Below are 25,611 nucleotides of genomic sequence, written 5' to 3'. Positions count from 1 at the left end.
GCCTGAAAATTACTACCAATACAGTATAATGTGTGTGCTTGCTAACAACTATAAGATTTTTCAAACATTTTCATAATAGAATTGAGCTTGAAATAGATTTCTTATGAAATTAAAATTTTAAAAGGCTGAGTAGGTCATATTTGAGGTCATATATAAATATATTACTAGTTAGTTGTCATTCCTTAGATTTGGTAGATATTTCAAGAACTTGTTGAAAAAACGTTTAGTGAACAGTATCCATAAAAGACCTGTTCTCTGACCCACACACACACCTAACTATATTGATATATAAAGCAGCCCCTCACTAAAAGAATGTACTGGGGTGTACCTTAGTCATAAAAGAGGAGGAAATCCTACCTCTTTTTTACATAACTTACAGTCAAATTTATGCCTAATCATGAAGAAAATCATTGAAGGTTTAAGTATATCCACTTACATTTGTCCTTTTTATGAACCGTCTTGCTCTGTCAAGCCTATGACCACGAAGAAGAGGAAACAAAATTATCTTTTTCTGTCATACTATCAGCAGATTGGACAGAAGGGTCCAGAACCAAAAACAAAATTAGATTCTTGATTAGAAATAGCTGGGGTGGCATGTAATGGTACAATGAGCCAGGATATAGCCATTGATTATTCACAGAAGGACAAGGGTACAGGTAGAGAACTCAAGCAAGAGTTTTGTCTTAAGTACTATTTGAGTATTGATCATAGATAGGGAGCCAGCATAGAAACCAGTTACAAGAAAGCAGGGGTGTCAAATTTAGATCAACAGACTAGAAGATACTATCAACAAATGTTTACTACAATAGCCAGTGTATGATCCCAAGTAGAACACATTAGTTCTATATCTTGGTTTTAACTTGGTGGTGCTATACCCTTGAGCAGGTATGATAAATATTTGTCACTTATACTGCCCTTCAGCAGTCAGTGAACAGATACTTCTAATCATGTTTTTTTTCTCTCTTTTTAAAATTTATCTTTATTGTTAAAAGTAGTACAGATGTACCCTGTTTTCCTCCATTGACCCCTTCCATTCCACTCCACCCCCTGCCCCAGGACTTCACCACACCATTATCTGTGTCCATGGGTTATGCATATATGCATGTAAGTTCTTTGGTTAATCTCTTCCCACCCCACCTTGCCTCTGAATCAGTCTTTCTTACTGAAATATGATGCTGTCTCAGAGCTCCGAATTATTCTCAACATAATGCTCTAGCCAGCTATTCCCAGTTGATCAGAGATGAAATGTCTGATAAAATCTGTTTGCCAGTTCTGCCTAACCACTTCTCTCAGTACTGGTGATTTTAGCAGAATGCTCAAACTTCTGGAAGGGTGGGAAAAGGATTCAAACTAGCATACATAAATATGCTTAGGTAGCGTGCATAAGCTTAAAAGCTTTCTTCTTGGGCTTAAGCAAGTGTACTGCTGGAGAACTGAATTCATTGTATATGAGTATGTACAACTATACACGTTTATTCTATCTCTATAGGCTTGTGATGTTAGGTTACCAAAGTCTATTGAATTTTTATAGCTAAGTTGTGGGCTTCACTTGGCTGTTAACTGATTGTATACATGGTTACCCATATTCTGTAACACTTTCTCAAAAGTTTGCTTTTCCTCCAAACCTTGCTCCCCATAAAAAATTTAAATGCTTAAAGGTGTTTCTGTGTTTCATCCAAATCCTAGATAAAGATTGTTTTACACGCTTTAATTAATCCTAAAGTTTAGATATTGTCTTTACTGACACTGAATACTTCTTTGAAATGAGCAGTGTGGTTTCTCACAACGTTCATATCTATATTTATTAGCAAACTCAATTTATGTATAAATCTTTCTCTAAATAGGTAATGCTAAAATAAGTGCTAATCATTTCTATACCCTAATTTATATTTCTAGTTACACAGAATGACTCAGAATTTCATAGTCCCATACAATGTAGATTCCCCCCAAACCCCAATGTGGTTCATTTGTAAAGTACAAATTTAAATAGTCTTTTTAAATGAGGTAAATTATTTGTCATGGGGATTTGCTTCTAGCCTCTAGGAAACGACATAAAAAAGATGATGATAAAGCTTGGGAATATGAAGAGCGTGACAGAAGAAGCTCTGGGGATCATAGGAGAAGTGGCCACTCTCATGAAGGAAGAAGGAGTTCAGGTGGTGGTCGTTATCGAAACCGAAGTCCATCTGATACTGACATGGAAGATTATTCTCCTCCTCCCAGCCTTAGTGAGGGTAATTCATCAGTGTCAACGGATTTCTTACATAAGCCAATTTAAATTTAGGGCTTTATCTTTGAAGAATATTTGATATTTCTATGACTTAATTAACAACTCCTAATTTTTAATCAAGACAAAAGTATATAATTTAGTTTGGATTGACAGTGATTCTTGTTTAAATATTTAATTAATGGAAGAAAATAGAAACACAAATAGAAATATTTTAAGTTGTCATTCCTGCATTTCAGTATTTCTTTTTGTTCATTTTAGTTGCTAGAAAAATGAAGAAAAAAGAAAAACAGAAGAAGAGGAAAGCTTATGAACCAAAACTAACACCTGAAGGTAACATTTTAGTTCATTTGTTTTCATTCATATTCTTCAACTTCCATTTTCTAATTGGAATGTGGACATAATAAGCTTTTTCTATTCCTGTGTTACAGAAATGATGGATTCTTCAACTTTTAAGAGATTCACAGCCTCAATAGAAAATATTTTGGATAATTTAGAAGATATGGATTTTACTGCATTTGGTAAAATAATTTTAAAGTATATTTATTTATCTCTAAATATAAAATCAATTTGAATATATTTATTTACCTATGTGTCTAGCTTTCTGCCAGTTACATTAATGGATATAAATGCATGATCTGTGCTTTCAAGAAACTTAAAATCTAGTTGTGGAGTCTGGTCTATTTTATCAAGAAACTGAAAACTTTAGTATAAAAATCAAGTATTAAATTAATTAAGTATTAATATGTTTTAAGTATCCTGAGAGTGCAGCTACCACAAGTTAGAGTAATTAAGGAAGTCTATGCAGATGAGGCTTGAATACAGAAGGAGGGAAGCTAATATGAGCAAAGATGCAAAAAAAGGAACCAATTCCTCTAATCATTTATCCTAAAAGCTAATATTTATTGAATACTTACTGTTTGTCAATAGTATGTTTAGTTTTAGAGAAGTAAAGATAAATGCCCCAGCCTTTGGCTTTGACTACAATAACTCCTCACTTAATGTCCTCAGTAGGTTCTTGGAAACTGTGACTTCAAGTGAAACAGTGTATAATGAAGCCAATTTTATCATAGGCTAATTGATAGAAAACGAGTTAAAATCGTGTGGCACATTTCTAGTCACAAAAACATCACCAAATTTCTAAATAAAGACCCAAAACACTTTTATTTTAAACATTGAAATAAATGTGAGTTATACATACATTTAAGAAAGATTAATAAAAAGCAAGATGATTGTTTTCTAACTCATTTATTCCAGTTTGGGGTTGTGGGTGGCTAGAGCCTATCCCAGCAGCTCAGGGCACAAGGTGGGACCACACCTGGACAGGATGCCATTCCTGATGCACTCATACATTCCCCAACACTCAGACTGGTACAATTTAGACACTCCAGTTAACCTAACATGCACATCCCTGGGAGGTGGGAGGAAACCATTGTACCCAGAGAAAACCCATGTAGATATGGGGAGAACATGCAAACTCCACACAGACAGTGGACACAGCCGGCAATCAATCATTTTGGCTTATTAATGTTATAAAAAATGTTAACAAAATGATGTTATTCAATGACCTGATATAATACATAGTCTAATATAGAAAATGAATAGTAAACCAGTTAGAATACAATAGAATAATGTAATCATCCTATATATCCTATATAATAAAAGGGTAATATGCAAATTGACCAAATGGTGGAATGACTGGAACACCCGAGACCCCGCCCCTAAGCGAGGCCAAACCACCCACGGCCCCTCGCCCCAGCCAGCCCGCCCTCAATGGCCCCCATTGGGGCAGGCCAGCTGGATCCCATCAGTGCACAAATTCGTGCACTGGGCCACTAGTTTTACAATAATATGTAAAGATCATAACTCTATAAAACTGTTAAATTTCTACAAAATACTGCTTACAGTGTGTTTATCTATTTGAAAATGCCATGAAAGGTATATTACCCTCTACTTCGAAAGTATTTGTTTTGTGAGAGTTACTTTCCAGAGTTTTATTAATATGTCTCCCTGTTGTTGAGAGTATCAGTTCTTCATTTTTAAAACTTTCCAATTCTGTGTTGAGAAACCTTTGTCTTCCATATCATTTAAGATCCCAACAGATAGAGCACTCTCAAATGAGGATAAATTTGAGAAGGAATTATTTACAAAGAGACTAATTACAAAAGGGGAGGCAGAATATTTCCAGAATCCAGGGTTTACAGTCATGGAACTGTTACTGTCTCTACACCCAGAGAAATATGGGTAAAGAGAATTTACCAAAACTTACTCAGTAGGGGAAAACAAGTTGTACACTGAGCTGCCTTCAAAAAATGGTAACCTTTTGGTCAGAGGACATGGGCAGCTTGAGACCTTGCAAGGAAGGAGTCGCAGATACAAATACCCTGACCTCACTCACTCTCCTTCTCTTTGATCTTCTGACTGGGCACCCCACTGGCTGAGCCTAAACAGAAGCCAGAGGGCATGGGAGACTGTTGATGTAGTTTGTGCAGGTTAACCCACTAGGGCAGAAAGCTTGGTGGAGGGTATATCCAAAGTAGTAAAGATAACTTATCTCCTCTTCCCATCTTATAACTCTAATTTTAATCACTATCCTCTTTCATTCAGGGTTTGCTTGAGGTTTACAGAGATCTCTTAGGTTGTTGTTTTATAAGTGGTGTTCAAAAATTTTATTTAAAAGTTAGGCTTACTATTTTGAGCTATTTCTGTTACCTAAGTTGTATTTGTTCGGTTTGGTTTTTCAGGTGATGATGATGAAATTCCTCAGGAACTACTCTTAGGAAAACATCAGCTTAATGAACTCGGCAGTGAATCTGCTAAAATTAAAGCAATGGGTATAATGGATAAGGTATCTCACTAAAGCAAAATTTATGAATTTAGTTAATATCTGATGTTTGAAATTAAATTGTTCAATGTAAATTGCAGAGTTTACATAAAGTAAATAATAATGCAAAGAAAATTCATGGTTGCTTTTCTGAGAGTCTAACTGAAATTTTTCTTTAAAAAACAACTTGAATCCAAGAACTATTCTACAGATATTCTAAAGAAAATCATTGCATTGAAAGAGGCATTAGCCTGGACTTCTTCACTTTTTAATTTTTTCATTGTCTCAAAAATTTGGATTATTTAAATGAAGAAATACACTAAATTTTCCTTTGATATTTGCTTTAATAATATACAGCGGTGAAAGAGTAAAGCTATGGTCCATAGGGTCATTGCTTTAGGCCTTAAAATAATTTCTGTGATTTGTCTTTCCTAGGAGCTCTTGTTGCTCAGTAGTCTCATGGAATAGCAGGATATTTTTTTCATTGATAATAACTCCAAACAACAATGACAGCATCAAGGAATTGCTTCCTGTAATCTTCATGAGCCACCATTTACCCCCTAAACTACTGCATGATTGCTATGCAAACATAAATTCTAAATAAATCCTCTCTCCTAATCAGGCTCTCCATTTTTTATTCATTTTTTATGGAATAAAAAAAAATACCATTTTTATTCATTTGTTGCCTATATTCCAAATAATAAATACCATACATTTGATTTTTTTAAAAAAATATATTTTATTGATTTTTTACAGAGAGGAAGGGAGAGAGATAGAGAGTTAGAAACATCGATGAGAGAGAAACATCGATCAGCTGCCTCCTGCACATCTCCTACCAGGGATGTGCCCGCAACCCAGGTACATGCCCTTGACCGGAATCGAACCTGGGACCTTTCAGTCTGCAGGCCGACACTCTATCCACTGAGCCAAACCAGTTTTGGCACATTTGATGTTTTTATTGAGTTATAATTGATATTTAACTTTCTGTTAGTTTCGGGTATACATGATTTTTGTATATATTGCAAAATGATCACAACATAAATCCAGTTAACATCCATCATCATACATAGTTACAGTTGTTTTTTCCTTGTGATGAGAACTTTAAGTTCTCCTTAGCAACTTTCATATATACAGTTGATATTGAGCAACACTAGTTTGAACTGCACGGGTCCACTTTTAAACGGATTTTTTTCAGTAAATACAGTCAGCCCTTGGTATCTTCAGGTTTCGTAACCTTGGATCAAAAATACTGTTTTCAACCAGTTTGTTAAATTCACAGATGTGAAGGGCTGACTGTAGCTAAGCTTTGGGGTAGTCAAAAGTTATACGCATATTTGGACTGTGCTGCGTATAGGTACCCCTAATACTTATGATATTCAGGGGTCAGCTGTACAATACAGTGTTATTAACTAGAGTCACCATGCTATACATTACATTCCCAGAACTTATTTTTTATCTTGCAACTGAATATTAGTACCTCTTGACCACTTTCACCCATTTTGTTCACCCCCCACCTCTGACAACCATCGGTCTGTTCTCCGTATCTGTGACTTCAGTTGTTTGTTGTTGCTTTTTACGTTCCATGTATAAATGAGATCATACAATTTTTGTCTTTCTCCTCTTAAAATAATGCCCTCAAGATCCATCCAAATTATCACAAATGGCAACATTTTCTTCTTTTTTATGGCTGAATAATATTCAATTGTACATAACATGCTACATTTTCTTCATTCATTCATTACTGGATACTTGGGTTGCTTCCATGTCTTGGCTACTATAAATAATGCTGCCATGAACATGGAGGTGCAGATATCTTTTTGAATTAGTGTCTTCCTTCAGATATATAATTGCTAGATCACATGTTCTGTTTTTAATATATTGAGGAATACTATTGTTTTCCATAGTGGCTATACCAATTTACATTCCCACCATTAGTGCAGAAGGGTTTCCATGAGTTTGATTTTTAAAGAGAGAGACAAGCTCTAGCTGATTTAGCTTTGTGGATAGAGCATCTGCCCACAGACTGCAGAAGGGTCCTGGGTTCGATTCTGGTCAGAGGCACATACCTGGGTTGCAGGCTCAATCTTCAGCCCCAGTTGAGGTGTGTACAAAAGGCAACCAATTGTTGGGTCTCTCTCACATTGATGTTTCTCTCTCTTATCTCTCCCCCTCCCTTCCACTTTCTCTAAGAATCAATGGAAAGATATCCTCGAGTGAGGATTAACAAAATAAAATAGAGATCCCATAGCTAACTAGGAATTAATGTGCTATTTACATTGATATTGCTGTGTGCAGTGAGGATATATTGATTTATTTTGTACATAGGAATATGGCATAGTTTTCTAAAGTGCCAATGCCAATCTTAGGTTTTAATTCATAAATTCCACAATTACTAGTACATGTAGCTAATATTCTATTTCAAAGGTGAATTTGCTGAGTATTTTCAAAACATCAAAGGTTTACCAAAAGTCTCAGTAGTTGAATCTGTTGTGAAAATATCTAAAGCAATACTCCAGAATGAATAATGAAAATATACCTGAGTCAGTTACTCTATTGATCCTCCCTTTCGACTCTTCTGAATGATTTGGTTGAGAGTTCTAGCTGCATGCTAGGAGGCTAAGAGACCTTTTCAATCAAAAGAATATAAATAACAGTTGCTTCCTGGCAGAATCTCTAAATTGACTACTAATTTTTTTTTAAATAGAATCTTTGTAACAAATGAAATAGGATATAGTAAAAATAATAAAGATTTTTACTAAATAAAGCAATGTTATTTTACATTTGTAACTTATTTACAATTTTATGTTTCTGTTATTGAAAATGTTATCTTGGATTTTAAGAAATCTGAATAACATTATAGTATGGAAGCCATGTTATAATCAGAAATCTTATGTGTTTTTCACATGCATGTTCAGTGTCACTGGCACAAAAGCAGAGGGCCCAGCATCAGAGCAAACTTAGTCTTGACTAGCTATATAGTAAGAGTTGAGTTATATGTGCCCATTCTGTACTTGCTCTTCTGTCTTTCAAAAACAAGTAATTCTCTACATAATTCAGACGAGTAGAGGATCTAAGTTGGAAAGTTTTCTTTTCTGTTCTTCAAGAGGGCGGTAATGTTATATACTCCATAGTCTAAATGGGATAATTGTATAGAATATTTTTTGAATAATTTATAACTTTATCAGTGATGGATAAAAGTTTATGTTGCGATTTTAGCTTTCCACTGAAAAAACTGTGAAAGTCCTAAATATCTTGGAGAAGAATATTCAAGATGGGTCAAAGCTTTCCACTTTGTTAAATCATGTAAGTTTAAGAGCCATATTGTTAATTTTACTCTTACGATTGTTAAGATTAATTTTTTCCATAGGAACATTGATTTATAGGAAAAATTCCAAATTTCATTAATTTGAGCTTGTTACCACCATTTACTAGTCACATTCATTAACATGGCTGTAAGAGTTGCACTTTTAGCAATTCCAAGTTCTTTTTTACATATTGTCAACTCACAGCTTTGACATAAAATAAGAATAATAATGACAGGTGTAAATTCATTTAATTTAAAGGACTGTTCTTTAATCTTCCGTTATGCTCTTTCTTGTGTAAGTGTATGACTGTGTTTAAAACGTCCTTCCATTTATGAAATGGTTGTAGGTAGTACTTCTTTTTCTTGACCTTCTTTGGAAAAAATAGTTAGAAATCTTATGCTGATTTTTTAATGTATCCTAAAACATCAATTCTTATATGCCATATTTATACCTAGCTCAAATGGTTGTTGGAAGGATTAAATAAGTCAATTCATGTAAAGTGCTCAACAGTGTCTGGTACATTGTAAATTCTCAATAAATGTTAACTGGAACTGTTATTACATTTAGGATGTTTATCTCAAAAGCAGTAGCAGCATGGTATAATGATTTATGAGTGCAAGTCCATTGCCTGAGATCTGCTTTCCTGGCATTGTAGCAGATACTCAAAATCATATGTGCACTCAAATTGATCTTGATGTCTCTTTCATTAATGAATAGAAATAGTGATGTTTATAGGTGTTTGATATAAAAAATTAGAATTAAGGAAGGTTTTGAATTAATGAATATTCTTTATTTTTAAAAGTCTGATTTTAAAAATAGTATATTTATTTTAAAATTTTTCCAAGACAAAAAGTACAGAAGGTTCATATTCCCATCCATCAATAGCTACTCTTAACACTTTTGACATACATATTTCCATTATTAGATGTAAATACATACTATGTATCATACATGCACTCGATTTTATCTCATGAAGGAAATGTTCTTAATGTTTTCAGAAGCCACAGGATCTGATGTACATGAAATTAAAAATGTAGGATTATACTCTCAGGTGGTATTTCAATGGCTTATTAAATATATCCATATTTTTCCAATGCCCTCTCTAAATTAGTTTTTGAATCATAGAAACAAAAGGTTTAGAGAAACCTATAATGGCAGTATACTCCAACTTTGGTCTATAAGTTTTATTTAAAATACTTTAGCAAGAAGTTATAATAAATATCATCAAGAATCTAGAGTTCTGGAGAGCTAGCTGATTCAGTCTTAATGAAATTATTTTCATTCCTGAAAACCTTAGTCTCAATGATGAACCTGCTTAACTGATTCTTCCAAACAGCAATTTTAATGTCAAAGAAAAGTTACTTTATCTTATTTTTAAGTAGGTATGTAAGCAGTAAAATGAAAGAAAGCTGAAGAGTTAGAAAAAAGTAATCAAATTTTTAGGCATTAATAATTAGAAAACCCCTCTCTGCTTTACATATAATATGCTTTTATTTGTTACTTTTCCAATGTATAAACTTTGAATAGCATGCATATAAAAGTATTTCTTGAATATAAAATTGATATTTCATAACTTAGGATATGGTAGAGGGTTTTTACTTTATAAGATTAAAAGCCACCCCTTCACAATTGTAATGGAAGCTGCTGATATGTAAATTAAAATGTGGTCTTCAGTCAGTTGTTGAATTATCCATTTTAGAAAATAAATTGTGTTAAATGCATACTCATTGTTTTTAATCTCAATTTCAAAATTACAGCGTTGTTGAAAAACAGATATTAGAAATGATTGAGTCAGTAACATTTTACAACTTTTAAATAAGGCTCTACCTTTTGTTATTGTTAATTTTTGCTTTGTTCTCACAGCAGCAGAATTTATAAAGTTTTTTTACTATCATAATGTTGACACCCCAAACACAAACTTATTTATATGTATGTAATTATAGTCTTTAGCTAAAATCTTTATAAAGTGCACAGGTGAAGATTACTATAACTTTGTCATTGGAGTGTCATCTAGTGGTGAAATTAGGAAACAGTATATATTATGTTGAAACAAAGCAATATCAGGATTTTTACTTCATTCCTAAGGTCCTTTAAAGAATATACGCAGATCAAAACTCTTACCATGTTTTCCACCCATTAAAATAAAATATATCATAATTTATTTTTTTACATTTTAAGGTATAAATGTGTTTATTTCTATTTCAATAACAATCTGCTGTTTTATAGAATAATGATACTGAAGAAGAAGAAAGGTTATGGAGAGACCTGATTATGGAGAGAGTTACAAAATCAGCAGATGCCTGTCTTACAACTATCAACATTATGACATCCCCTAATATGCCAAAAGCTGTATATATTGAGGATGTAATTGAAAGAGTTATACAGTACACTAAATTTCATTTGCAGAATACACTTTATCCTCAGTATGATCCTGTTTACAGATTAGATCCTCATGGAGGTTAGTTTGCCCTTTTATATTGATAGTTTTTAGTATAATATCAAAATTACCTGTTATATAATTTTACCATGTGGATGGGTCAGAATGCGATGACTTAAAATGGCATAAAATTATTAGATTACATAGATTATAATAAACACTGCTTTTGATTTGACTAGAATGTAAAGCCTTTCGTTAATCTACTATTTGTTCCATTATTTCTTTAGCACCTATTTATGTATAATAAAGTAATTTCTACTAGTCAGGGGAAAATCCCAGATAATATTAGCTTCTGGTTCCATTTATCACTTCCTCTTAATTTTTCGCAGAATATTCGTTACCTACAAAATGGATTGATTTAGGATATATATTCTTTCTTTTATTTCTAACCTTTATAAATAAGCAATGAACTAGTTAACATGTATATAGTTGAAGAGAAAAAGATAAACTTGGTCATGAATAATCTACATTTGGTTACCTATTGAATAATTGCAAGTTAACTTACAGGGAAATATAATCTTACTATCTTACAATACAAAAATAGAAATAAAGGTGAAGTGATATTTTAGATAAAAGAATTTAATAGCCACAGAAATGTGCCATACAGTATTGTTAAAAGAATGTTTACTTTCTAAATAAATACCTAGAGAGTACTTTTCTCTCTCAATAAATAACCAGGTTATATTTTTATATAGGGGGGAAAGTGTGTCCTCTTAACTCAGAAAACAGTTTTATTGCTGTTTATTAAAAATTATTAAAAGTTTATATATTCCTTGTTTTGAATTTTTTTAGGAGGCTTATTAAGTTCAAAGGCAAAACGGGCAAAGTGTTCTACCCATAAGCAGAGAGTAATAGTAATGCTTTATAATAAAGTTTGTGACATTGTTAGCAGCTTATCAGAATTGCTGGAGATACAACTCCTTACAGACACAACAATTCTTCAGGTAAGTTTTTTTGAAGCATTTTTATATTTATAGACCAAATTATGTAAGACTAGAGGGTTTACTTGAGTTTAATATAACCTTGCTCACTTCATGATAATACTAGCACTGTGTTAGTTTTTCATGCAGAGTATATCTTAAATTGAAATAAATTCCAGAGAAATTTTTAGAAGAAACATTTGGTGCAGAAGACAGGTGAATAAATGTAGTATAAATTCTAAACTCTAAGTTCTTGGAAAGATAAGTTATTATTTTCTTTCAAATATGTGAGGATATTTTCATCCAGAATGGCGGCAATGTCTTTTTGTTTCTCTCTATTCTGTGACATCAATTCTAAAGGTGGAGATTAGAGGAATGGTAGCTGTTAGGAAGGTATGTGCTAATGTGTTTGAGGATGAATGGGATCAGAGAAAGAACTAGATGCTGATTGATGAGGGGAAAATAAATGCGCTCTCAGTGTTTTCCAGTAAGTTCGTGAATGTTTTTAGAATTTAGTAAGGTAGAATGTTACTGAAATCAACTAAAGGTGTGTACTGATTACTCTTTTTTTATGTGTGTGCAGGTATCATCAATGGGAATAACACCATTTTTTGTGGAAAATGTCAGTGAACTACAATTGTGTGCCATTAAGTTAGTCACTGCAGTAAGTATAATCAATTTTATTTTAGTTTATGCCCCACAGGAAAATGTTGATATAATTTAATCCAAACTTGCAAAAATTAATGCAGATTCAAATTTTCCATAGATTCATTTCAACATAAGGACTTTTTAGTGTGCCTTAGATTTTAAGCACTTCTAAATACTTAAAATATCTTTGTTAGTAATTCTGTAATATTTATTACAAAATCAGAATTGCTTAAAATTATTTGAATCTTACTTTCCATACTCTGACTTCTGTAAGAATGTTATTAATGATAGGAAAATTAAGCAGGTTACCCCAGTCATTGCTATTAAAAATATTGACAACATTTTCAATTTAAATGGCAGATTTTTTTTTTCTTTTCTTTCTTTTTTGGGGTCAGATTATATTTTTTATCACATTACAGTAGCATTTTTGTTTTGTCTTTAAGTAATTACAACAAACTTAATTTGGAATCTTATAATTACTAAACAGGTATTCTCAAGATATGAAAAACATAGGCAGTTAATTTTGGAAGAAATTTTTACTTCACTTGCAAGATTACCAACCAGCAAAAGGAGTTTAAGGAACTTCAGGTAATTATAGCAAAGACCAAGTGTAATAAAGAACTCCATTATATTGTAGCCATTACATATTCTTCATCATTTTTGTCTTAATTTTTTTATTTTAATGATCAAATCAGAAAGGCAGTTCTGTGATAATAGCATGAAGAATAGCTTAGATATGTGAAATAACAGTGCACATTTGGGGAATTTAAAGAAGTTCAATGATTCTCAAGTGTAAAGATATATGGCAGGATTTTTCAGTTTCAGTGCTAGTGACATTCTGGGCCAGATAATACTTTGTTGTGTGGGGCTGTCTTTGTAACATGCTTAGCAGCATCCCTGACCGCTACTCTACTTACTAGATGCCAAGAGCAAAACCCCTCCTTCCAATGATTGAGAACCAAAATTTTCTCCAGACAATGACAAATGTCCCCTGAGAAGCAAAGTCATCCCTTGTTAAGAACCACTGGTCGGGGTGGAGGGGGGTGTTCAGGAGAATCATTGGTCTGTGAGAATAGCAATGGAAATTGGCTCCAAAGAGTCAGAGGCAGTTCACGGGTTTTATTAGCCATACCAAGGAACTTGGACTTGATACTTTATATAGTAGGAACCACTAAATACTGTTTTTAAAAGAGAGCTGAAAGATTGCTCTAACAGCAATATAGAGTAGACATGAAGATTAAATGCTCTTAAATCACTAAGCACAGAGTAACTAAGGAATGTTATCGATTGCTGTAGTCAGCATTTTGTCTTTGTTGTCATAGTTAATCATTATCATAACTATCATTATAATATTCCTGAGTAATTAAATGTGTTCATCTGGTATATAAAATTAGATTGCTTTCAATGAAGTCTTTTATAAAATAATTTTGATCTTAATTTTTTATACTAATTGTATATTGATAAACATCTGTTGTCTATTAAACCTCTAGAAAAGCTATCAGCATATAAAATAATTCCTATGTTTTGATAATATCTTTAGAACCAAAGATTTAGAGTTTTTGTAATATTCTATAAGATAAGATGATCAAGAGCTGACTGTGGAGCAGATTTTAATAATGAATACCAGAATGCATGGGCATTTGGAAATCTTTCCTCATTTGAAAAACCATTTTGAGAAATATTTTATATTTTTCATTATAAACTTTTTATGTGCAGCACAGAGTATGGAAATTTGTATTAAATGTTGCATTTTTCTTTGACTTTTAATTAAGTATGCATAGGGATTTAGTTAGCATTTTTCTAATTTATTAAAAATAATTAGACATGATGCTATTATAAGCACTAAAGATAATGCCTTAGAAGTATTGGTAAAGAAAGTATCCTGAAACTTTCAGATGGTAGATTACATTAAAAATGAAATTCTCTTTATACTCTGTATGAATGATTTAAATATTTTCTTCTCCATTGAAGGTTAAACAGTAGTGATATGGATGGAGAGCCTATGTATATTCAGATGGTTACAGCACTGGTTTTACAATTAATTCAGTGTGTAGTACACTTACCATCATCAGAGAAGGATTCTAATTCAGAAGAGGACTCAAATAAAAAAGTAAGAAATCTTTTATAAGGTTATAACTTTGTATTTTTTTTTTAAAAAAAAGCACATATATTCTCTGCCAATCTTATATAACTAAAGTTCTTATTTAGGGCTTCATGGCTAGGCTTTTTAGGATCTTTACTAGAGCACTAGATCAGGTTTAAGGAGACTTGAGTTCTGGTAGACTGATATATCTGCCAGTAATGAAACACACAAATCATTTGAATCTGAGTTTGTTTCTTCAGCTATAAAATGGAAATGGTAGTACCAAAGCGGGCCTATCATACCAAGTTGTAAAACTCAAGTGAGATATTGAATAGTGTTATAATGATAATACGTAATATCTATATTAGTGCAAAACATAATTTAATATAAATACTTCACGAATAAAATGAGTTCATGCCCTCACTATTAAGTAAATCATAACTAGTTAAGATTTGCTTTTGGTTTATAACTTTTACACACCAATGCTTATAATTTTTCCAAGTTTTTATAATACTGCTTCAGAAGAAACAGGGATAATTTTATATCTTTATTCCATTATATCCAGATATATTTGTGTAAAATTTTAATTAAGAGAAAAATGCAAAGTTAGGTCCCTCTTGTTTCTTTGTCCTTTCCTAATCCCATTATTCTCTCTCTAGTCTTCCCTTACCATCTGTGACCTGTATCATAACAGTGTTTACTCCTTCCATTTATGTATTTACTAGAGGCCTGGTGCATGAATTTGTGCACAGGTGGGGTCCGACTGGCCCGCCCCAATCGGGGCTGACCTGGGCAAGGCCAGCCGCGGGGAAGTTGGCCGGCCAGCCAGCCCTGCCCCTGATCAGCCGGTTGGCCAGCTGCAGTGCGCGTCATAGCAACCGGTCATTCTGATCGCTTAGCTTTTATATATATAGGTCTGCATAAATTTGATACAGCATTTTTTTTTTAATTTTAATAAATAATATACTGATGGCCCTAACTGGTTTTGCTCAGTGGATAGAGCATTGGCCTGTGGACCAAAGGGTCCCAGATTCAATTCCAGTCAAGGGCATGTATCTTGGTTGCAGGCTCCTCCCTGGCCTGGGCTCTGGTCGGGGCACGTGCAGGAGGCAACCAGTCGATGTATTTCTCTCACATCAATGTTTCTGTCTTTCCCACTCTCTTCCACTGTCCCTAAAAATCAATGGAAAAATATCCTCGGATGAAGATTAACAACATCAACAAATAATAACAAGCCGAGACCGGTTTGGCTCAGTGGATAGAGCGTCGGCCTGCGGACTGAAGGGTCCCAGGTTCGATTCCGGTCAAGGGCATGTACCTGGGTTGCGGGCACATCCCCAGTAGGAGATGTGCAGGAGGCAGCTGATCAATGTTCTCTCTCATCGATGTTTCTGGCTCTCTGTCTCTCTCCCTTCCTCTCTGTAAAAAATCAATAAAATATATTTAAAAATAATAATAATAATAATAACAATAATAATAATATACTGACATATTTACAACTAATTTTTTCACTCAACATTGTTTTAGTAGATAAAACAATAATACTGGGTTCTTTTTTACTTGATTAAACATATCATATAACTATATCAAAACTTAGAGCAAGAGTTTCTCTAGATATACTAGAAGAAGAATATTAAATCTTAGTGTACATACAGCTTTACTGGAACTTGTCAATTTGTTCAACAAAGTGGTGTTCTAGTTTATATTCTTACATTTTGATTTTACTTAGTCTGGTCAGTGTGAAATTATACCATGTTTTATTTTGCATTGTCCTGGCTAATAGTGAGTTTTTTCAAATATTGATTCACCTTTGGTTTCCAAAACTTTGAATTGACTATTTATATTCTAGCTTTTAAACTTCTAATGAAGGAATTGAATTTTCTTTTGCATTATTATTCATGTTTAATAAACTTTGAGCTTGTAATGTTTTTGTATTTTCAATCACTTTTGTGTTCTGACCTAGATCATGATATGCAATTTTTTAAAAATATATTTTATTGATTTTTTTATAGAGAAGAAGGGAGAGGGATAGAGAGTTAGAAACATCGATGAGAGAGAAACATCGATCAGCTGCCTCCTGCACGCCCCCCAGTGGGGATGTGCCCGCAACCCAGGTACATGCCCTTGACTGGAATCGAACCTGGGACCCTTGAGTCCACAGGCCGACGCTCTATCCACTGAGCCAAACCGGTTCGGCATATGCAATTATTAATATTGTATTTGCTAACCACATTTGTCACTCTTACATATTTTAATAAATTAACATGAACTCTCAGTATTTTCATTTAGTTTTTATAAAGTATTGAAATATGTTTGAAATGCTAATTGTAGCTTTTCTCTTTTTATATAAAAGAATAGTTAAGTGTTTTAGTATTTTAATATATTACACATATTCAGTAATAACATGGCATTAGCAACTTAACTGTTATTTGCTGCTTATATTTGTATAAATTTATTTTTCTCAATCTAGGTCGACCAAGATGTTCTCATTACCAACTCTTATGAAACAGCCATGCGAACAGCTCAAAACTTCCTTTCCATCTTCCTTAAAAAGTGAGTATGGTAACATAATCTGATTTTTATTTTTCCAGTATAGAGAATAGTTTATTTATTTTAAGTAAAAGATTAATCCAGTTTTCTGCCATAAACTTTTGTATATCTCCCTAGCTCTTGATTTCCTGATCTTTAAAATGAGGTACTTGGAATATTAAAATCTAAAATTTTGTGAACTTGCTTATATGTTGGGTTCCAAAAGTGAAAGTACTAGATTGAAATTTTGTAATTTTTTTTTTCAGTATACTTTGGGGCATTCTATCAAATAGGAAAGTTGTGGAAAGGGGTTACTTTGCTTTCATAAAAATTTATGGTAAAAAAAAAAATTTATGGTAAACTCATAGAGAGAAAAACAGTGGTCATTTTTTTAAGTGTGTTATACTTGCCAGAAAGTAATGTTAATATAGTCAGTAAATGAATTTCCTATAGTAGGGGGGGAAATGATGTTTGAGAAATAGGGTTATTTTAAACCATGTTTTCATGTACTGTCCTAATACCTTGTTTTAGATATAAAAAAGAGAAAATTAACAAAATTTCAGTCATATTGGTGGACATGTCTCCTAAATTCACAGTCTTTTCATTATCTTTGAACAGATGTGGTAGTAAGCAAGGTGAAGAAGATTACAGACCACTATTTGAAAATTTTGTTCAAGATCTTCTTTCAACAGTCAATAAGCCTGAATGGCCAGCTGCTGAACTACTCCTTAGTTTGTTAGGGAGACTGTTGGTAAGAGTATAGAATTTAAAGATTATTAGATTACTAGAAGACAACATAATGAGGATATACTCTGATTCACAGATGATGAATTCTTTAAAAATGTGTAAGGAAATATGACCATTGCATCTCTATTTTTGCATGTTCATAAAATTGTACACAATATTGTCAGTACCTTGTAGAAAACTGAAATGTGACTTTTGGTGTTTTCATTTCATTACATAAGATAACAGTACTTTAGAAACTTTTTTTTTTTTTTTGGTTTAGAACTCTTATATCATTAGTTTAAAGCACCTCAACACTGAGTCATAAGTTATTGTAGTTAATTCAAAGCATGAAACTGATTAACATGAAACTGTCATTTTTAAGAGTAATTCTAAAAACAAGATACTTTCTAGTCCTTGTGTAACTCAATAGGGAAATGCAAAGAAATACTGTGATTTTTGCTTTTATTTTGAAACTACATTTGGACTTGTGCAATACAAATTATAACAAAGCTGTTGGGACTTTACTTTCTGTGAACTGGAAAATATACGAATACTATTCTGGAACCAAGATAATGTTTCATAGGCATCAGAATTCCAGCCTAAGAAATTTTAGTAATACTTCATTTTTAACAAATAAGCAGTTGAGCCTACATTTAAAGAAAGTGATGGTGTGCCTAGGGAGGTTTAATCTATAATTTTTTAAAAATTTTTATTCATTTCAGAGAAGAAGGGAGAGGGAGAGGATAGAAACATAATGATGAGAAAGAATCACTGATCAACTGTCTCCTGCATGCCCCCTACTGGGGATCGAGGCCACATCTCAGGCATGTGGGCATGTGCCCTGACTAGGAATCAGCAGTGATCTCCTGGTTGATATATTGAGGCTCAATCACTGAACCATACTGGCAGGGTTTTACAAAAAAAAAACTTTCAGACTCCAGAAACTCAAAAGGCAATCACTTTATGGGAAACTATCACAATAAAAAAGTTTATATTTCAGATAATACAACATGGATTTGAAATTTATATGATAAGTTGCTATTAAAAATATACTGTTCATAAACTGGTTAAGTTATATCAAAATTGCTTTTTCTTTTTATATATAGGTTCATCAATTCAGCAACAAGTCAACAGAGATGGCTTTAAGAGTGGCGTCTCTTGATTACCTTGGAACTGTTGCTGCCCGATTGAGGAAAGATGCTGTCACAAGCAAAATGGATCAAGGATCTATAGAGAGAATTTTAAAACAGGTATTCAGATAAAGGGTTAAAATTATGGGCATAAATAATAGTTAACTACTTTCTTTACATATTCTTATGTCAGTGTTGCATTTCCTTTTGTAGATTCAAAATAAGATCAATACTTCTAAAAGTGGGCTTTTCAAAAATCCCTGCCAGAGAAAGTTAACAATGTCGGGTGACTTACGATGTCTGTCAGGAACATTGAAATGATTTACATAAATCCTTAGTTTGCTTTCCTTTTACAAATTATTGCTATGAATGTATGTTGTTATTTTCTGTCTGGTTTAACATAAGTTTTATTTAAATCTTTAGTTTACTGAGGTGATGGTTTTTTACACCCAATCCAGTTGTTTTGTACCTTTGAATGTTGTGTATCTTTCTTTAGTGGGGAAAGGTGAAGAAGACTTCTTTTGATTTTATTATATGAGCTTTCATGTTTTAGGGGGGGAAATGTATTTTATTACTACATTTACTTTTTTTAAGTATGGATGAGATGATAATAGTATAGGTTACTTAAGAAAATTGGTAAGTAAATGATCTCTAATTCTACCACATACAGCTATTTACATTTTTTTCTACTCTTTTTTTTTTTTTAATGTCTGTTACCTTATCCATGTTGGCCATTAAAAATACCTCTAAAATTTTTTTTAAAATATATTTTATTGATTTTTTACAGAGAGGAAGGGAGAGAGAGACAGAGAGCCAGAAACATCGATGAGAGAGAAACATCGATCAGCTGCCTCCTGCACATCTCCCACTGGGGATGCGCCCGCAACCCAGGCACACGCCCCAGGCCGGAATCGAACCCGGGACCTTTCAGTCCACAGGCCGATGCTCTATCCACGGAGCCAAACCGGTTTCGGCTAAATTTTTTAATATACTTTGTATTTTGAAATAATTTTAAACTCACAGAAGAATTATAAGATTATTACAAAGAGCTTCCATAAACTTTTTACCCAACTTCCTTAATTGTTGACAACTAACAACATTTGCTTTATCAATCTTTTTCAAAATATACTTTCATGTGTATCTGTATATACTATTTTTTTTCCCCTGAACCATTTCAGCCCCCATTACCACTGGATTTCAAAGTGTAATTCCTTAAACAAGTAGCACCAACATTAACATCACCTAGGAACCTGTTAAAATGCAAATTCTCAGAACTCTCCTTGGACCTACTGAATAAGAAACTCTGGGGGTAGGGCCCAGCCATCTGTGGTTTAACATATTCTCCTTTTGATACTAATCAGTGCTGAAGTTTGAGAATCACTGCTTGATATATATTTTCTACAGACAAGAACTCTCACCTATCGACAGTACAATTATCTAAAGCAAGACATTACCATTAATATAATAATGACCATTCCTGTTTTTTTTTAATGGGTTATAATTTGTTGCTGTCATTATTTTAATGCTCAAGTTGTCTAAGATTTGACCAGTAAGAAACCCTGTAAGCTCACTTTTTTGTCTTTTTGACATACTTTTATCTTTGAGGACTTTCATACTTTGTGGCACAATGAGATGTTTCAGGCTCATCTTTAACTTTCCTTCCCAGCCCTAGAATCAGCCATTTCTCCAAGTACTGCTGTCTCCTTTTATTGGGAAATGGTAATTTAGAAACCAAGATCTAGGTACTAGGTGACTTTCATTATTTCTTAGAGTGGACCTACCAGTGGTCGGCAAACTCATTAGTCAACAGAGCCAAATATCAACAGTACAACGATTGAAGTTTCTTTTGAGAGCCAAATTTTTTTAAACTTAAACTATATAGGTAGGTACATTGTTATTAACTTAATTAGAGTACTCCTAAGGCTTAGGAAGAGCCACACTCAAGGGGCCAAAGAGCCGCATGTGACTAGTGAGCCTCAGTTTGCTGACCATGGACCTAGACCTTTTATTTGTCACATATGGCCATGTAGACAGTACACTGTAACACTAGAGGGTAGTGTTATCGGTGGGGTGCTCTCTTTGTCCCCACCTGTTGCTGGTGGAAGTGGAGCTCTTGGGGTGCCACAGAAATAAAAATTTCCTGAGGCCCCCACGGGAGGATGAGATATTCTGGAAAGTTTTATTGATGATGTAACATTAAGGGAGTTCCCCCCACAAGGTCCCATCTCCTTCCGTTCCACCATGGAAAAAGTCCAGCCTTGTCTTCAGTGGGGCTAGAATTACAGCCACTGCCCAGAGTCTTTGCTCCATATTAAAGCACAGTCCAGTCCAGCATCTGGCTCACTTAGCTTGTATTCCCAACTGCAATCCACTGCATGTGGGATAGCCACTCAGCTTCTGTGGCTGCATGGCAGTCTAGTGTGGGTCACAGAGCAAGCGAGAACAGAAGCAGGAACAAAGCAAGAGGAACAAGAGATTGAGAACTCTTTGTCTCAGGGTTATAAGGAACTTAACCAATAAGTATTCAGGATTTCACGTGCTTTCTGTGGTTTTGTCCTCCTAGCCAATTATCTTGTTCCCCAGGTTAGACTAACAGGCAAGCACCTTCTGTACATCAGCCAGACTTCACTGAGCATGCGCCCATCTTCCCCTTTGCTGGACTCTTCCCCTAGTGATTTGCTGGAAATAGACCGGTGGTTCCCTGGGGAGAATAAAGTTGCAGCTTCCTGGTGAAGCTGCCCTGATGACTTATATGCTCTATAGTCTATATAGCCTGGCCTCCCCTTTGCTCTCTTCCTATTGTTAATATCAATAAACTAGCTAGTTACGATGGTAACAGGAGTCATTCGTAAATATTTGTATGGCTCTTAACATACTTCCAAATTGTTTTTTGGAAGTTTGCAGTATACTAGTTTACAGTGTTATGACAAGTTTCTGAATTTATTCATTTCACCACTCTCCTAGAACATGGCTTATTCTAATCCTTGTTTTCTACTTAGATATATTATGAACCATACATTTGGCATTTCATGTAACAAAGCTACAGTATAAACTATAGACATGAATGTCAACTCACAGTTACTTTATTCTCTGTATTATTTTTTTAAATTAGTAAATCTTTATTGTTCAGATTATTACAGATGTTCCTCTTTTTCCCCCCGTAGCTCCCCTCCACCTAGTTCCCACCCCACCCCATGCCCTTACCCCCTGCCACTGTCCTCATCCATAGGTGTAAGATTTTTGTCCAGTCTCTTCCCACACCCCCCACACCCCCTTCCCCCCAAGAATTGTCAGTCCACTCCCTTTCTATGCCCCTGCTTCTATTATATTCACCAGTTTATTCTGACTTAATTTTTATGTTCACTTGTTGATAGGTATTTATTTGTTGTCACTTTGTTGTTCATAAATTTTATCTTTACCTTTTTCTTCTTCTTCCTCTTCTTGAAGAATATCCTTCAGCATTTCATATAATCCTGGTTTGGTGGTGATGAACTCCTTTAGCTTTTTCTTGTCTGTGAAGCTCTTTATCTGACCTTCAATTCTACATGATAGCTTTGCTGGGTAGAGTAATCTTGGTTGTAGGTTCTTGCTATTCATCACTTGGAATATTTCTTGCCACTCCCTTCTGGGCTGCATGGTTTCTGTTGAGAAATCAGCTGACAGTCCTATGGGTGCTCCCTTGTAGGTAACTAACTGTTTTTCTCTTGCTGCTTTTAAGATTCTCTCTTTGTCTTTTGCTCTTGGCATTTTAATTATGATGTGTCTTGGTGTGGTCCTCTTTGGATTCCTCTTGTTTGGGGTTCTCTTCGCTTCCTGGACTTGGAAGTCTACTTCTTTCATCAGGTAGGGGAAGTTTTCTGTCATTATTTCTTCTAATAGGCTTTCAGTATCTTGCTCTCTCTCTTCTTCTGGCACCCCGATAATTCGGATGTTGGTACGTTTGACGTTGTCCCAGAGGCTCCTTACACTATCTTCATATTTTTGAATTCTTTTTTCGTTTTGCTTTTCCAGATGGGTGTTTTTTGCTTCTTCGCATTTCAAATCTTTGACTTGATTCTTGGGATCCTCTAGTCTGCTGTTGGATCTCTGCATATTATTTTTAATTTCAGTCAGTGTATGCTTAATTTCTGACTGGTCCTTTTCCAATTTTTTTTGGCATTCTCATTAAGATCCTTGAAGGTCTCACTAAGTTCCTCGGAGGTTCGTAGAAGATTCTTGAGTAACCTTATAACAGTGGTTTTGAACTCTGTGTCCTCCATTAGTTTGCTTGCCTCTATTTCTTTCATTTGTGACATGTTTCTTTGTCTCTGCATTTTTGGCTAACTACAAAGACCCACTGTGTCTATAGTAGAAGAACTGCTGTGCTGGAGACACCCTTATGGGGCAGGACTTGCTTCAGTGGGGCTTTGGTGCTCACTGAGTCTGCTTCTTGAGTGTGTCCCTTAGGGATATGAGGAGTTGAAATCTGGTATCTGACCAGGGGTACCCTGGCTCCTGGATCTCCAAGTCAACCACTGTGTGAGTCCACCCAGCAGGACCTACAGCGATATCAGCAGATTTCTCCTCTTTGTTTGGGTTTTGGAAGTTTTGTAGCTCTCTGACCCAGCTGCAGTTAGATTAGGCTGCAAAAGCCAAGGTGATTCCTTTGCGCTGCTGCGCACAGCTTGGGAGGGGATATAATTTGAGTGGGGCGGGTTCTCAGAGAATCACCAGGGCGGAGCAAACAGCAATGGCTGTCATCAGCGTCTCCGCAACTCCTTGCGTCTCCGCAACTCAGCGTCTCTGCATCCCCGAGTCCCGTGCCCCCACAGCAACAATGATCCCTGCAGGCAGCACTGCGAGAAAGCCACCCTCGCTTTCTGACCCCGCTGCAAGACAGTCCAGTTTCTCCCCGTAGGAGTCTGGGACCCCAGAATCTCACCTTAAAAGAGCTCAGTGCATTCGAGAGCTTGTATCTCCTTCCAGTTGAAAAAAACCACGCATCCAGGTGTAGCCTGCCTCACCCGTGCCTTTGTACCTCTGTTCTTGGTGCCTCTGCACCTCCTACCCGGTCTCAATGCACTTCTTTCTTTCCTTGTAGTTGTAGAACTTCCACTCGGCCAGCTTTCCCGTGGTTCTGGATGATAGTTGTTTTGTCTTGTAGTTTCAATGTTGTTGTGGGGGGCAGCACACACAGGTTTATACCTTATGCCGCCATCTTGGTTCTCCTCCTCTGTATTATTTTTGACAGAACCTAAAGATTCATTACCTTTTGCTCCTGTATCAAATGAACACTTCACCTACTCTATATTTAGCTAGAGAACTGGTGCATGAAATTCATGCATGAGGCCAGGGGGTGTCCCTCAGTTCGGCCTGCACCCTCTCGCAATCCAGGACCCCTGGCTCCTAACCACTCGCCTGCCTGCCTGATCGCCCCAACCCTCTGCCTGCCTGCCTCATTGCCCCTAACCCCTCTGCCTGCTTGCCTGATCGCCCCTAACTGCTTGCCTGCCTACCTGCCTGATCACCCCTAACCACCTCTGCTTTGGCCCTCACTGCCGTGGCTTCGTCCGGAAGGATGTCCAGAATGATGTCCAGAAGGTTGTTTGGCTGTCCAGTCTAATTAGCATATTATGCTTTTATTATTATAGATACCCTACGTAAAGTACTATTTTTATATTAATTACAAATAAAAATATTTCCCTTCCAGAATGTTCTTTTTAAAAATAACATCCCAAAGAAACATATAACACATAATAATACAGATAATAATAGTTTCCTACACTAGATTAAAAATTTGGAGTTTTTTATTTTTCCGAACAGAAAAACCGATGCTAGGACCTTTCTGCCTCTGAGGATTTAACACATTGTTCTGATCATTGCTATGTCAGCTACGAGGCTGCTCCTCAAAGAAAGATGACATGAAGTTCATAGAAATAAAGGCCAACTTCAGCTATCAATACATTTTTCAAAAATTGTATTCTTCTGTTTCTTCCTTTTGTTTGCTATACTTATATTTTCCTTTTTATTATTTGTTATTTTTTCCTCTGTGTTTGCAACTATGGAATTTATTAAAGTACATTCTTATTCGGCTTATTTTATAGGTTTCAGGAGGAGAAGATGAAATCCAGCAATTGCAAAAAGCATTACTTGATTACTTGGAGGAAAACACTGAGACTGATCCTTCACTGGTGGTAGGATTCTTTCAACTTTTTTTTTTTTTTTTTTTTTTTTTTTTGAAATAGCACAATGCTTATTCAAATTGGGTCTGAAAGAAAATTGGGAAATATCATGAAAGGGAAAATTGTCTGGAATGTTGATTTTTGAAACAAAAGGATAGTTGATAATCTAAACCGGAAAGAATTGTTATGGATTGACTTGTCTTATATGGAATTCTGGTGCAGATATTATAATTTACAGTAAGCCCTTGATTTTGCAAACCTCGATTTAACAAACTTCAGATTTAATGGACAAAATTTCCTGTCCATACGTCATATGTGAAAGTTAACACCCTGTTAATTTTAAAATACTTTTAACCAATATTTGCTTATGATTAAAGGGTTATTAATTCACTTATTTTTAATAAATTTTAGCGAATAGGCCATATGTTGAAAGGAAACACTGTAGTAATTTCAGCGACAAATAAATATTATATATCTACAACTATAGTTACATATTTAAATCCAAGAGTCACTGCTCATAAACAATGTTTGGCAAATGATTAGCACATGATCATCCATATTGTGCATGGTAATTGGTTCCATTGTTGCCTTGTGGCATGACTTTCTGCAGCAGTTTTAATG

At 34.7% G+C, this 25,611-nt stretch overlaps 1 protein-coding gene across 4 annotated transcripts in view; it reads left to right on the top strand.

Moving 5' to 3' along the window:
* NIPBL (NIPBL cohesin loading factor) overlaps nucleotides 1–25,611 on the top strand; it is a 187,377-nt gene that overhangs the window by 117,787 nt on the left and 43,979 nt on the right. For 3 of the 4 annotated variants that reach the window (XM_070411820.1, XM_070411817.1, XM_070411819.1), the window contains 14 exons: nucleotides 2,037–2,234; nucleotides 2,489–2,560; nucleotides 2,659–2,748; nucleotides 4,972–5,075; nucleotides 8,268–8,354; nucleotides 10,583–10,814; nucleotides 11,586–11,737; nucleotides 12,297–12,377; nucleotides 12,849–12,949; nucleotides 14,333–14,471; nucleotides 16,915–16,997; nucleotides 17,592–17,724; nucleotides 18,806–18,949; nucleotides 24,913–25,002. In XM_070411820.1, coding sequence (XP_070267921.1) covers nucleotides 2,037–2,234; nucleotides 2,489–2,560; nucleotides 2,659–2,748; nucleotides 4,972–5,075; nucleotides 8,268–8,354; nucleotides 10,583–10,814; nucleotides 11,586–11,737; nucleotides 12,297–12,377; nucleotides 12,849–12,949; nucleotides 14,333–14,471; nucleotides 16,915–16,997; nucleotides 17,592–17,724; nucleotides 18,806–18,949; nucleotides 24,913–25,002 — 1,706 coding nt within the window. The remainder of the gene's footprint in view (nucleotides 1–2,036; nucleotides 2,235–2,488; nucleotides 2,561–2,658; nucleotides 2,749–4,971; nucleotides 5,076–8,267; nucleotides 8,355–10,582; nucleotides 10,815–11,585; nucleotides 11,738–12,296; nucleotides 12,378–12,848; nucleotides 12,950–14,332; nucleotides 14,472–16,914; nucleotides 16,998–17,591; nucleotides 17,725–18,805; nucleotides 18,950–24,912; nucleotides 25,003–25,611) is intronic. The other variant, XM_070411818.1, reaches the window with a different exon arrangement.

This window comes from Myotis yumanensis, unplaced genomic scaffold (assembly GCF_028538775.1).
Source record: "Myotis yumanensis isolate MYYU_CA2020_CCGP unplaced genomic scaffold, mMyoYum1.0.hap1 SCAF_4, whole genome shotgun sequence".
Lineage (NCBI taxonomy): Eukaryota > Metazoa > Chordata > Mammalia > Chiroptera > Vespertilionidae > Myotis > Myotis yumanensis.
Note: the sequence above shows the minus strand (reverse complement) of the source record. Positions and strands in the feature narration are given on the sequence as shown.